At 39.6% G+C, this 14,622-nt stretch overlaps 1 protein-coding gene across 1 annotated transcript; it reads right to left on the bottom strand.

Moving 5' to 3' along the window:
- Window positions 1-2,848: 2,848 nt before the first annotated feature.
- On the bottom strand, window positions 2,849-14,150 carry cp (ceruloplasmin). Its single transcript, XM_029429845.1, is given in 25 exon segments — window positions 2,849-2,874; window positions 2,982-3,087; window positions 3,644-3,700; window positions 3,794-3,933; window positions 4,073-4,164; window positions 4,670-4,741; window positions 4,900-4,955; window positions 5,060-5,166; window positions 5,411-5,539; window positions 5,652-5,791; window positions 6,294-6,498; window positions 6,750-6,962; window positions 7,086-7,233; window positions 7,532-7,576; window positions 7,578-7,747; window positions 8,427-8,471; window positions 8,585-8,725; window positions 9,170-9,309; window positions 9,681-9,819; window positions 9,929-10,091; window positions 10,510-10,601; window positions 10,685-10,858; window positions 12,225-12,437; window positions 12,521-12,765; window positions 13,990-14,150. Coding segments are annotated over 25 exon segments (3,219 nt in total).
- Between the last annotated feature and the right edge of the window lie 472 nt (window positions 14,151-14,622).

Genomic DNA, 14,622 nt, shown 5'->3' with positions numbered 1-14,622 from the left:
TCTTATTTGTTTGTTCTGTTTCATTATCGCTTCTCTATCAAGCTGTGAACAAATTTCCGGTTGGGCGAAGGGTGGTAGGGACTGAGGAGATGTGATATAAACAAATGAGGGGTAATAATTTCATATCTTTCTTTAGGCAATGTAATATGAAAACACCATTTTGGATCCTAAAGTGGACTAATACATTTGGGGTGATTGTGTGTCTCTGAGATATCTTGTTTGCTTTGCTTTCTAAATGTTTTATTTTCAAGGTTCTCTTCCTTTCATGAACCATGCTCTACCAGGTGTTAGCAATCTGGACTGGAGCAAGTGGGATTAGAGGCAAGCAGGAAGCCTTGGGTTCTTCTTTCTTTGTGTTTTGTATTTTATTTATGTATGGTGTTCTTGAATGAAAAGTTAAATTAATATTGTACATGTATACAATACATTCTGTATGTTCTGGCCAAGAAATTAGGGAGTTTTGCTGGGAATATAGTCAAACTGCAAAATAAGTTTTGGGGCTTTTTTTTCCTTATTTATGGTGCCATAAGCTTCCCGAAACTGTTACCTCACGTTTTTCTATACATACCAAGCACGGAGGCTTACAAAGTTGAGATTGGAAGTCTACAAATGTGTCTAACAAGCGTCTGAGATGTCCAAACATGGTCAGCGTACAGATGATAAACCCTTTTTATTTGGATATCAACATCTTCCCTCTGGTGATGCCTTCAAGCCAAACTTGATAACAAAGCTGTCCACTTGGAGCTGTTTTGGTTTCTGGCGTGTGTGAAGGTCACAGCCTCAGATGTTGATAACATGGCTTTCATACTTTTTATATTGTTGTGTACAAATCTGACCTTCAGCTTTATACTCTCACAGTTGCTTCAACAGCAACTAGGAACAGAAGCACAATATTGTGGCTCGGGTAAAGCCATAAAGTCTCATTAGTTGAATATGACAGAGCTCATCATTGAGATGCAGTACAGGTTTAGATCAGAGCTGGCATTATTGACCACATTTCATGGTCTGAATCTTTTAAATTCCATTTCCTTACCATTTAATGGAGGACTGCAGGTAGCTGCTTACACAACACTGATCTGCACTCAGTCAGTGAGTGTGTGCACTTTTAAGTAGTTTGTGTGTGTGTGTGTGTGTGTGTGTGTGTGTGTGTGTGTGTGTGTGAGTGTGTGTGTGTGTGTGTGTGTGTGTGTGTGTGTGTGTGTGTGTGTGTGTGTGCTTGGTAATGATAGCTAATCCTCACAATCTCAGATTCCTTAGAACATTGAAAAAGGTAAAGAATCTGAACGTCTGTCAAACTGCATATTTATTAAAGAAATGTATTTGAGGCTTTTATCCGAGTCTGGGGCAATCCGAAGTGGCTCATTGCATCTTCTATTTATGGAATTATTTCCAGAATATTAAACTGTGTTGAGCTTTCATCGTGACACTAAACTCTAAGAATCACAGGCACAGCTCACAGGACTTGTAGGATACGTGGCAACCTTCAGAAGAATGGTATAAGTGATTGAAGTTGTTTAATATCACATCAGTACTTGACTGCCCACCTGCCCCCTCCCCAAATTCCCTCTGTGAGACATTGACAGGCTCAAAGGCTCATAGTTGCATCACCTTGGAAGTGTTTGTGGATCCAAACTTCCTTGTTGGCAGTGACATCAGCTGGATGAAAAAAGGAAATAACAGCTCTGTGACAGCATGTGGCAGAGTCCTCAATTTTCTTATTGTGTTACAGCGTGAGATTTAACCAAGTTCCTTTTCTAAATTGCTTCCTTTGGATTTAATCTTAACATGTCAGTCAAGACAAGCAGAACACGTGTTACTGCTGCAGCCATACAGCACACTGAATTGTTCTTGTGTACCATGTTTGTAGAAAGTCAGACCACCACACTGCATGAAGCAGACGCAGTCTAGCAGCTACAGACAGACACGTGTCAGCGGCATCTGATCTGCTTCACACGACTGTATTGATCGAGCCTTGTAGGTTACAGACCGCCACCGTTACTAAATTCCTGAGTCCATTAAAGTGATGATACTGCCACCAGTTTTATATCCTCAATCTCTTTGTCTCATTTTTTCAAACAGTCTTGCAAGTGCTTTGTTCCAACTGTTTCATGGGACATCACAACTCTATTGCATGTCTGCAAAAGGTAGTTACTAACCCAAAACATTTCATTCATACTTCAAAACCTAGTTACTGTCAGTAAATTGTCCAACTGCACCTAAATTAACAATTATTTTGTCATCATGTGAGCTGTACTGGTCAAAATGCTTTGAGCCAAAGCGAAAGAGTAAATAATGCCCTGATTGCAGGATTTCTGATGGCTTTCATAAACTTTAACTTACACATTGCTGTGAAACCCAACCATGAGTAATGTTAATAAGCAAAATATTTGTTTAATCCCTCAGTTTTCTCTTTTTCTGTGATCAGTCAGAGGCACATCCACAAGATACAGGTTTCACCTTTAGACATGTTCGGTTCAAACTGTTGCAAACAACAATGTTCACGAGTGTGACAAATAATATTTTCTTTGCCGCACACAATGCACTGGAAGTGTACAGTCAGGCTATAGTGCCCCCTGCTGCCTGACTGCTGTCGATACAGGCCACACATAAAATAAGAAAATAAGAAAAACATTTTTTATATTGTATTCTTAGTCTTCAGTTTCATTTAGAACATTTCAAAGCAGTTACACAATTTAAAAAATGCACATTTTAATATAAAATTATTTTTATTCTGAGCTATAATTATCTCAGTAACTGTTCATATTAAGCAGATTTTACAAACAGCATTTAGTGAATTGAGTAAATTAATTGTTTGCTTGTCTTTGCTGTCTTCTATCTGGATCCTTGATCAGCCAAAGATTCCCTTCTTCTTTGCTGTTGAAGACAAACAAACATGTTATTCCCTGCGCAGCATCCTTATTATCCTGCATTACTGTATCTCTTAATCTAAATTTGTCTCCCTGCCCAATTTGTTTCCTCACCTTTCTCAGTAACAGTGTACATCGCCTCCATGCCACCTATAATGTGGTCAGTGACGTGACAGTGGAACAGCCAGTTACCAGGATACTGAGGTCGCATCTTTACTGTCTGAACAGGAAGAAGAAGGGAACGGCAACATGATTCACTGTTCACAGGTTTCATTTTTATTAGTTTGAAACATTTAACTTTTTCATATTTTATTCTTTTATTTGCTAAAGGATGGGCAAAGTAACACTTCACTTATATTCAAGCTTGATATAATGTAAAGGTCACAAGTGTAGCATCTCATACATTTAAAATTACACTTTTCTCAGTTGCCACCAGTTTTCCTCTAAATAAATAAGCAAATAAAAGATAAATCACAAGTTAATCTATATTATCCTATTTTATTTCTTATATATATTTTTTATTTTTATTGTGTATTGTTTATTGCTTTTTTCACCATTTGCATTTATTCTAAACTGTTTTAAGAAAAAATATTTTAAGGAATTGACTTAGTTGTTTAACAATAAAAAGGATGATGAATCACTTTTTATGTGGTTACACTGATCCCTAGAACTTACACTAAAGTGAGAATGTCTTGGCATTAAAATGCAAAATGCAGCATGTTGCAAAAGACAAATAAAATCAGCTGAAGCCAAGTCAGGATGTTTGGAGGGTTTACCTGGAAGGTGGCTGGAAACAGCTCAAACACATCAGTACGATGAGGGCCTCCGCCCAGCTGTGGAGAGAAGAGAGTTGGTGTTTGTGTGTACCAGTTTGTATAATGTGTGATTGTGTAGGCTTGTATTGCATGTTTGTGTGTTTTGTATACCTTATATTCCACAGTGTGTCCATGCCAGTGGGCGCTGTGTATATCCACTTCATTGCCCATTCCCATCAGGTACCAGTACACCTTATCACCCACCACCATGTTCAAACCATTCAGATTTGCATACATATAACCGTTAATGGCTGCATAAACCGAAAGCACACAAACACACATTTATTGAAAAGACATTGCACATTTGGTTGGACGACTAGATGATGCAATAAAAATATCATCCCATCTGTCAAAATGATGCAGTTCATTTTGTGTTCATCTTTATCTCACCGTGCATCTTGTTGCTCTCTATAAAAGTTTCCTCATCCTTCAGGTTTGTGCGAGGGTTGACGATGTATCTCCGGATATTTTCATCCAGATACCTGGAATAACAACAAAACAATAATAATTTGCCAAATATTGCACAATAAATATCTCACAGTTTATTGTTCTGGCATTGCTGCAGAAGGATAAGCACCAGAGACACAGAGACTGTGATGTGTACGGTATTGTGTTTCATGTAGCCAAGATAAAGGAGGGCTAGGAAGATGACATAATCTCAAAACGGAATTAAGTCATGAGGTTGTAAAATGTGTAATTGGCTATTCACTTTATTGTTGAACTATTAATACTGATGAAATACTCCAAATGGAAAATGTTGACAGTAAAGTCTGTGGGTCATCCTGATTACCTGTGAGATGGTTTTTAGAAAGACTAGTTACAAGTCTTTCAAAATGTATACTGTTTTATTTTCTACCACAAACCAAGCAACATTTGCATTGCTGGATACAATGAAGTATAGGGACTAAATCCTGTTTCTATTTAAATGTGCTAACTACAAAACATCTAAAAAGTTGATGGTTAGTTTTAAGGTTAGACTCTACTTACCAGCTTTCATTTTCATCAAAAACCAGGAAAAGTAGCGCAAACTCTTCTACTTCCTTCGTCACACCAAGACTCCTGGAAGCAACATCGTGTTTAAAACTGCACATTAGCAGCTATATCTTTCTATACATCACACAAAATCCCACAAGCACACTGTATACACTGCGTGATATAGGTAAGTATTATGTAGTTTGTGTAGTTCTGTATTCATTTACAGATGCAGAGACAATCACCTGCTCCAGCTACGCCGACAGATCACCAGCGGACCAATCAGACCGCTGTACAGGTCCTGTTAGGCAGGGAGACAACATAAGCATGTGTGTGTGTGTGTGTGTGTGTGTGTGTGTGTGTGTGTGTGTGTGTGTGTGTATGTGTGTGTGTGTTTTAACTTACCTTGCCAACATCAGCAGTGGAGTAGTATGCTGACACAGAGCAATGCTCCTGCTCTGCGGTTGGTCCTGTATTCTTTGTAACGTACCAGTAGTAGGAGTGAGTCTCACCTGGGAAGGCATTTTTTCAAGGTATTGAGTCCCAACTGAAGTTACAAAGGTAAACAGAGCTGGGTGGAGGCAGGGGCAGATATTACTGAGGCCAACTAAAGAGTCTTTTTGATATTCTAAGAAAAGTAAAGCCATCCATTTTATTGGACAATAGCAATGAAACAAATCTCTAATTAAAAAGAAGCATTTGGGGATTTTCTATTTCCAATGTTTTTTTTATTGCTGATATTCTGCCTGTCTCTACCTGGTTGGGTGTGATGAACATTCGGGGTTTCTGTCTTGACTCCATGGGCATGGATAGAATAAGGCCTGGATGCCATGTTTTTAAAAACAACTGTCACCTTGTCTCCCACATCGGCATGAATCAGTGGACCTGAAAGAAAGGAAAATGTTCTTATTATAAGAACGATCAGGCTGGAACATAAATCCATAATGTTATAGTATTTTACTATAGTCCATACATTTCTGATGCCCTAAAAACCTACCCATAATGCCAAGGTGTTCCATATCATCTGGTCTTTCCACCTGCGTGGTGAACTTGTTATTGGTGAACTGGCGGTAGACCACCTTCTTGTAACGGGAGCCTATAAACCCGCCCTGCTGGTCCAGATAGACAGAAGCAGGGCTGCAGAAGGAGAGAGACAGGCTTGTTTTGCAGAGAAATAAGTGAGGCACCGTGTGTGCGTGCGAGCGTGTGCGTGTGTGTGTGTGTGTGTGTGTGTGTGTGTGTGTGTGTGTGTGTGTGTGTGTGTGTGTGTGTGTAAAAAAACAAACTACACAAAAAATAAAGTAACATGTCATGCAGAGCAACAGTGTGGCTCATTGTATACTCATTTAATCATTTAATAGTTTGGGGGTAAAAATGGAGGTTTAAGATACAGAATATCAAGCTTATAAGGTAATACTTGTTAGTGGGATCAATTCATTGGTGGTTTTGGGCTTTTCATGAGATTTGTTCACGATAAGAAAAGGTTTAGCCACTAATCCTTCAGATTTTATATAATATAAAATAAAATAAAGTACATGAATGTAAATATAGGGAGTGCATGGTTTCCATTGTCATCAATCTTTGTAAGCAAATTTTGCCACCAATTTTGTGTACCGATACTTTGCAGGTGGTTCTGTACCTTTTCTGGCCGCGGAACATCTCAGCTTCCCAGGTGCGGTTTGGAGAGTAGTCCCACTCCATTTCCATGGCAGCGATGTAGTAGGTTTTTGAGTGGAGCATAATCTCACCCTGACGCTGCAAAAACCTACACTTCTCTACTGTGTAGTTGGCTCTCATCCCACCACGATAATGGTTCACTGTGGCTGACACCACTTCAAACTGACCTGAAACACACACAAACATTATCAAACATGTGAGAAATATACAATGCACATGCCAAGCTTAATATTAACACCAGACTGCTTGAACTGTGTGATCAAAGCAAACTTTTTCTAGGTTGTATGTCACGTAAGGTTCTCACAAGTATAGCCTACTGTAGGGGTACAGTGTGTGTGTGTGTGTGTGTGTGTGTGTGTGTGTGTGTGTGTGTGTGTGTGTGTGTGTGTGTGTGTGAGATAGAGATAGAGATACATACCCATGCTGTCTGGCTCCATGGTGACAGTGCGTGAGATGTGAGGGAAGACGCTGATGGTGTCTCGTCTGTTCTGGCGGTAGATGAAGCGATTTCCCTGGAAGTAAAGGCTAATGATGTCCGTCTCAGAACCCAGTCCTGACACGTGCCACGTTACTGTATCGCCCTTACACATGGTCAGGCCTGGGAGGTTCCTATACACAAAGCCATTGATGGCTGAAAGAGAGCGACACAGAAGTAAAACAACTATTCTCCAAATGATGGCTAAGCATGAACACTTCACATGTTTACAGAGTGTGCTGCTAGTGACCAGTGTGTGAATGTGTGTCTCCTACACACCGTGCATCTTGTTGCTTTCTATAAAGCCCACATCATTCTTGTTAACAGTGGTGGGAGCAGTGAGGGACTTAATGTTGTCGTCCAGATACCAGCTCAGGTTCTCATCAAATATTGTGGCCAAGAGGTGGAACTCTTTTTTATAGTTTTTCTACATGAGGAGAAAAAGGACGGAAGAGGAAAGGTGTCAAATTGTGATTTCATCAATTACAACATTTCAGTCATATCTATTTTAAATCTCCTATATGTATATGCTTTTGGTGTCCCTTCACAGCAGACATCCATTGCAGCTGTCCTCCATCTTTCTTGCCACAAACCATACTGTATCAGATTTAGGATCACATATACTGGAAAATATCCAACAAATCAGAACTGAAAATACCAGATTCAGTGGGATGTGACCTGATCAAACACAAGTTTAAGTTTATTTTCTGACGCTCTCTCCTCACCTGAACTCCTTTCTTAAGGGATCCAGGTCGACAGATGAGGAGCGGTACCAACCATTCCAGAGTGAGTGTCTTTAACGGGGTCCACTCCAGAGTAGTACAGATAGGTCAGACAGTCAGCCTCCCCTTGTACTGGACCAGCACCCACCGGCACCGTCCACTCATAGGTGTGCACTGTCCCAGGTCTGACCAGAGAAGCTGGGGGAGGAGTCACCACTCCTGATTACATAGATGTATACAAAGAAAGAGAATTGTTTTAATGGTAACAAGGGGCAACCTCTGGGTCTGAAAATTGGAACAAATGTGGAAGCGCCCCCTGCTGGCATTCTTTTGAATGGAAAGCAGGGGGATACTCCACAGGTTACAAAAAGGAGTCAGATTGTATAGAAGTCTATGAGAAAACTTGATTCATTACATCAGTAAACATTGTCCCAATTAATTTATGGCCTCAATTGTTAGTGTCAATTCTTCTTTAATAGAGCAAGTGTTTGTAAATTTTGGTCGCATTTAGAGTAAAATAGATACAACAGCTGTGATTTAGGGCGTGGCTACCTTGTGATTACCAGGTCGCTACCAGGGTGTTGTCCAGTTAAGGTGTTGTCCATGTTTTCTTCTTAGAACTTTAACCCTTTCACAGTGTGTAGTTCATGGTAACATTTTAGTCACCTAAAAATGTCTTGTTAGTATTCGGTTGTTAACTCCACCCTCTCGTGTCAATTGATGGAAAAAACAAAATTGCGACGGTCAAAGTAACAAACTCAATGCTTCTAAACCATAGTCCACAAACCAATGGCTGACGTCACGGTGACTGAGTCAACTTCATACAGTCCATGATTGGTGATAACGTTATTGCATGCTAACTTAGGCTGGTACTGTAATAATTCAGGTTTCAACTCACTTGGTTCCTTCTTCAGCTCCCGCAATTTCTTTGCTGTATGGGACTCTGAGGAGAAGAAATGTAAGAGAAAAGACTGAGATGTAAAAAGGGGATGAGGAAGCGTTTCATGTTTAATCTTGTAGACCGGTGACAGTGTGTGTGTATGTGCTTGTATTAACCTTCTAGTTCATTGTAATAGAGCGTCCCATCCTGTTCTATACTGTACTGAACACCATGTGGTTGTATGCTGTAAGGCCGGCTGGCTTTGTTCCTAAACACCACATTGATAGTGTCTTTCTCTTCAGCTCGCATCACAGGACCTGGAGACATGGATGGACACAAACACACATAAAGTTGTTGGAAGTTAGAACCATTAGATTTCCTTTTGTTGGAAGATATCCATCATGGTAACAAGATCCTGCTGATATATTTCAAAGTTGTGTGTTGAACCTGTCATGTAATGAATTATTAGCCTAAACCAACTGTCAAACAGTTTAAGCAAAGAAGGAAGTCTGTACAAAATGTGAATAAAGTCTATCATCTTTAATGCCTTCCACAATGATAGTGTTCTAACCCAAGTAGCTGTTTCTCTGTTTTCAAATACACTTGGACCATCTGACCTACTAGCTAATTAGTTACATAAGAATCAAAGATTAATAGCATTTTTCATTTAGTAACAGGAGTGTTTGGCTCTAAAAACATGACTTCATTTCTGCTTCCAGAGCATCTCTGCCTAAGAAAAACCCCAACCCAGACTGGATTACCCATAATTCCAAGGTGTTGCTCATCTGGGCTGCGCAACATCTTTGTTGTGAAGGTGATGTCAGTGTACTCCACATAGCGAACTTTCTTATAGCGGCTTCCAATACGGTTTTGACTTCTGGTTACAAACATATCTGCTTCACTGCACACACATGCACACACATACACACACACACACACACACACACACACACACACACACACACACACACACACACACACACACAGTACAAATTGTTAACATGTGTTTTACAGAAACATCAACACCAGCATGGACATTTCTGTGAAAGTAAGTGTGTAAATGTGTGTGTGTGTGTGTGTGTGTGTGTGTGTGTACGTGTGTGTGTGCGTGTGTGTGTGTGAGAGAGAGAGAGAGAGAGAGAGAGAGAGAGAGAGAGAGAGAGAGAGAGTGAGAGAGAGAGAGAGTGTGTGTGTGTGTGTATGTGTGTGTGTGTGTGTGTGTGTGTGTGTGTGTGTGTGTGTGTGTGTGTGTGTGTGTGTGCAGTAACCAACCCATCAGTAGGTGTCGTAGGAGCGTAGTTCCACACTTCTTCTTCAGCAGCAATGAAGAACGGTCTGAGCTCACCGTGTGGCCGGGGCTTATGGACATTGGGGAAACATTTCTTGATCTCAAATATAGCCTGCATTCCAGCTGGACAAAACCACAAAACAAAAATTTAGAGACAAAAACTAAACAATTATCCGTTTGGGTGACAAAAGTCTCACTTGAATCAAATTAGGAATGAAGGAAATGAGTCTACCCATCAAATGGTCATTGACAGTGCAGGTCAGCAGCCAGTGTCCGGGGTTGTCAGCTACCATTTCAGCTGTAGTGCTGGAGGCGGGGAAAAGACTGACTGTGTCGGTGTGGTGGTTCTGAACGGTCAGGATCTGACCATGGAAATGAACTGAATGCATGTCCACCTGTTGGAAGTAAATTACATTTAAATTGGGTTTAGTCCAGGTGCTAAACACCATGACATGATGTGGACTAATGTACGTCCAGTTAGCAGGCCTGCAACTGAAGTGAAAAAAAATTAAAACGTGTACCGGTGATGAGTTAGTGTGACATAATGTAAATAACTCGGTCTAATCACGCTGACAAAGCTTTCCAAATACACTTAGCCTCTTCTAAATGTACTTAAATAGACAAAACAGACAACAATGCTTATATTCCTTAACTTAGACTCAAAACATGTTGCAGTGTGATTTCAATGAGCAAACTTTAGGAAAACTAAAATACGAGACATAAAACTTGAGCATTACAAGAACAATTTTGAAGAATCTCTGTAACATTAGATTTTCTGCTTAGTAGCAATAATAATAATAATACAATATTTACCTCATTGCCTAAGCCAAACATATGCCAGTGGATCTTGTTGCCTTGGCACATGCTCAGCCCAAGAAGGTTACCGTACAGTAAACCGTTTATACCTGCAATCCACACTCAGAGTTAAAGATATTTGTATGTGTATGTATATAAGTATGTGTTTGTGAACGAGGATGCTCTGCCGCACCGTGCATTTTGTTGCTCTCAATGAAATCTTCGTCCTCCTTCAGATCTCTGGCAGGATTTGTAATGTACGTCCTGATGTTTTCGTCCAGGTACCAGCTGAAGTTCTCATCCGTCACCATGAAAAGCAGAGCGTACAGATAGTCTCCTGACCTGTCTCCATGTAAGTCCAGAGTTCCTACAGACAAGACCTTTTTAGGATAATGTACATTAACGTACTGAAGGAGAAACCTACTCAAACCTACAAACATGATTTCTCTGTTAGTAATATTATCTGTAAAGTACGAAACCATAGTAGCCTATATTTGTATGCGATTTCTTAACTCTCATATTGACATTCAACTAGCCGATATAGGCTTGCTCTCCAGCTTGCTGCGGCACGCAATGCCACGTTACCTTATGCTACAGTAAAGACTCAGTTTATCCGATGGGTCATTTTATTCTTATAAACTGTTTTACCACGGGAAAAAGAGGAAGTTTCTCTGATAAATGTGTTTGCATGTTCTTTACACAATTAGTGGAAAAGTGAAAGATTAAAGAATATTATTGGAGGCTTTAACCGATAGATTTCATAAGACTTAACAAACTGGGGTTTTGTTTATGAAACAGGAAGACTACCAGGAATGGGTAGCAAAGGGAGTAAACCAGTTGAAGGGCCACAGGGGCCATTGTTGAGCTCATGCTTTCAAAATATGGCTCTGATGAACATTTACAAGAATGGTGTAAAGAATGTGGTTTCCTGGCAGGACGGTCGTTAAGTACGGCACAGATAGGGAAATGAATTCCAATGTTTTTTTATACTATTTTAATTCTGCTATTTTTATACTATTTTTAATGCTACTTCAGACTCATTTACATCAACACTGTGATTATTCTACTATAAATGCTCGGTCTAATCTTGTACTAATTGTTATGTTTTTGCTGTGAAGCACTTTGGGCTGCAATTCTTGTATAAAAGGTGCTATACAAATAAGCTTATTATTATTATTATTATTATAGAATTCCTGAACTTGGTTTTTTTCAGATTATCTGGCCACCACTATGAAATAATTATTCAGGCTGTCAACCACTAATACAACTATGCTTTGGGAAAGTATCTTACGCTACAACCTTTTTAAATCACATGAAAAATCACAAGTTCATCAAAACTCAGGGTCAGGTTTGTTTGTTTTATTTGGAAAAACGTTATATATATTTTGCACTGCATATGTGTACATAATCTTATATTCAGTTGATATTCAGCCATTTTATTATCATTCTATATTTAGTCTTGGGGCACATGGGACTACTGTTTTTTCCTAAAAAATAATGAAATATTTAGAAAGAACGGTGGTCTATGAGCCCAAAGACTAGTATGAATGGCATCTATCTATATGTTAGTATACGAAAGAACAATAATTCCCTCTGGAATGTAGTGGAGTAGAAGAACATAGGAGCATACAATTTGAAGTACAAGTACCTCAAAATAGTACTTAAATACAGCACTTGAGTACTTAGCTCCGCCACTAGATAAAAGTAAGTAAAGAAAATAAAGGTTCCAGTACCTCTCTTACAGACGATGAGCGGTCCTATCAGTCCTGCGTTGATGTCTTTTGGTGGGCTCACGTGGGAGTGGTAGAATCTGGTCATGCAGTTGCTGTCGTCTGCTGTTGGGCTGTGGCTCTCTGGGAGGGTCCACTCATATGTCACTGTTACACCAGGAGCCACTGAGTCGTCACGCTTCAGCTCTGGACCAGTGCCGTCTGGGTATAGAGCTCCTGAAGAGACAGATACAAGCAGACAAAGTCACACATCTATCAGTCTGTTAATACGTCTTTCCATCAATGTATTAATTCCTCACCCTCATTGCCCTTGCTGTAGTTCAGTCCATGTGGGTGGATACTGTAAGGTCTGGTTGCCGTGTTCTTCAGGTGGACAATCAAGGTGTCTCCCTCCTCGGACATAAGCAGGGGTCCAAGGTAGCCCATCCAATCCGCCTTCATCACCTCTGTCCTGTAGGTGGCGTCGCTGTACTGCTTATACACGGCCTTCTTGTAGATGGAGCCGATACGCTGGGGGCCTCGCTTTAAAAAGACTGAGGCTTCTCTACAGCGAGAGGGAATGAAGATTATTAAAACCTCCAATTGGCCAAAGCTACTGAAGAAACATAGTAATCGTAAAGTATATGCTAAAAAATATATCTAGTTACTTCCTGATTTGGCCTTTTTACATCGGACATTTTGATTTGTAATTTTAGTTAAAGCACAGCTGTTACTAATACCATTAACAATCTGTTCTATTAAACTGTCCGAGATGACTTAATTAATTGACTTGACAGTATTTCAACAACTAATGGTCTTTCTAGATTATTCTGATGTATGGAGTAATTTTTTACACAATGTATAACTGTGAGTAATGATTATTTTGTGTTTGTCAAAAATGTCATATTTGTGTGTGTGTGTGTGTGTGTGTGTGTGCGTGTGTGCGTGTGTGCGTGTGTGTGTGTGTGTGTGTGTGTGTGTGTGTGTGTGTGTGTGTGTGTGCGTGGTGTGTGTGTGTGTGTGTGTGTGTGTGTGTGTGTGTGTGTGTAATTAATAATTTAAACTAAATTAAACAGTTTTTGTGAGACCTTCATGAACCTGTTGAATTCTGCATGTGTGTGCTGTATATATGTAGAATGAAGGAATGTGCCTGTATAGATGCTGCTGTTTTGTATGTATCTGTAAATTTGGTGGTAATGACTTTGTCTTAGATAAACTGAAGGATTACGTGTTCCTTTATATGTTGAGAAAATTTCTGAAGCTACTACTTGGTTTATTTGAAAACCAATTATATTATCAATAACAAAATTAAATAATGCTATTATATAATTAAAAGTTGACCTTTTTGAGATGGTTCCACACAACAGCGATGATTATTTTTATAATATTAGTGTGGACTAAAAAAACTATTTTAAAGAAATGTGACTTAAAATGTATATAGATAGGGAAGACTTAAAATTGAGGGGTAAACTGTTGAGCAGTTTGTGTGCAAAAATTTAAAATGCTGAAATATCCATGGATTTTGATTGAGATCATTGGATGTGGAGCTGGAGTGGCTACATACATTACTGGGAAATTGGAGATTATAATATGATGTCAATCCATAAAAATACATTTTAAAACATAGAATATTTTACAATTAAAGGGAGTACAATACAGGGGAGATGTTTTCTCTTTTCTTGGTACCAATGAGGAGTTTTGCTGTTCCTTTAAGGACGAACTCCAGGAGGGTCCGGGCTGACTGACTGACTCCAACATGATGAACACAATGTACTGTGCATGTACTTACTCATCGTCCTGCAGTGTGCGGTTTTGAATGATGTTCATCCCAGTTGGAGCGTAGTTCCAAGACACCTCCTCTATCCTGAGGAAGTACTCTCTCCTCATCCCAGACACACATACTGCTGCACAACAGAGCAGCAACACTCCCCTCAACCCAAACCGATACATTTTGAAGATGTAGCGCTGGCCCTTCACCAACGACAAGTCCACCGTAAAACTGCCAAGGAGGGAGATTATTCTGTTCAGTGATCCAGAGGATGATAATGATGAAGACAAACAGCTGTTAGTCAGACTGTCTGAGAGACTTTAGCCCCTCTGTGTGTCTTTATACTATCTCAGCTGATCTCAGCTGGGCAGAGGGGTCACTGACATACATACAGGGTAAGAGCCAACCTATCACAGGTTAAGGTCAGAGGGGGAGCTCACTGACTGTTTGATCAAAAGGTTGCATAAAAAAAAAAAGATTCCATTCAACATCCACATTTAATAGTAAAAACAGATCCGATTTACATTTAGCCTTAATGTAGTTTATCTCCTTTTAGTCAAAATATATCTGTACCACAGTCAATCTGTGTTTGTGGAAATGCAGCCAAAAATCAAGTGTTGTTGTCATTAGCCAATATTATTATATTATGAAATC

This window comes from Cottoperca gobio, chromosome 4, assembly GCF_900634415.1.
Source record: "Cottoperca gobio chromosome 4, fCotGob3.1, whole genome shotgun sequence".
NCBI classification, from domain to species: Eukaryota; Metazoa; Chordata; class Actinopteri; order Perciformes; family Bovichtidae; genus Cottoperca; species Cottoperca gobio.
Note: the sequence above shows the minus strand (reverse complement) of the source record. Positions and strands in the feature narration are given on the sequence as shown.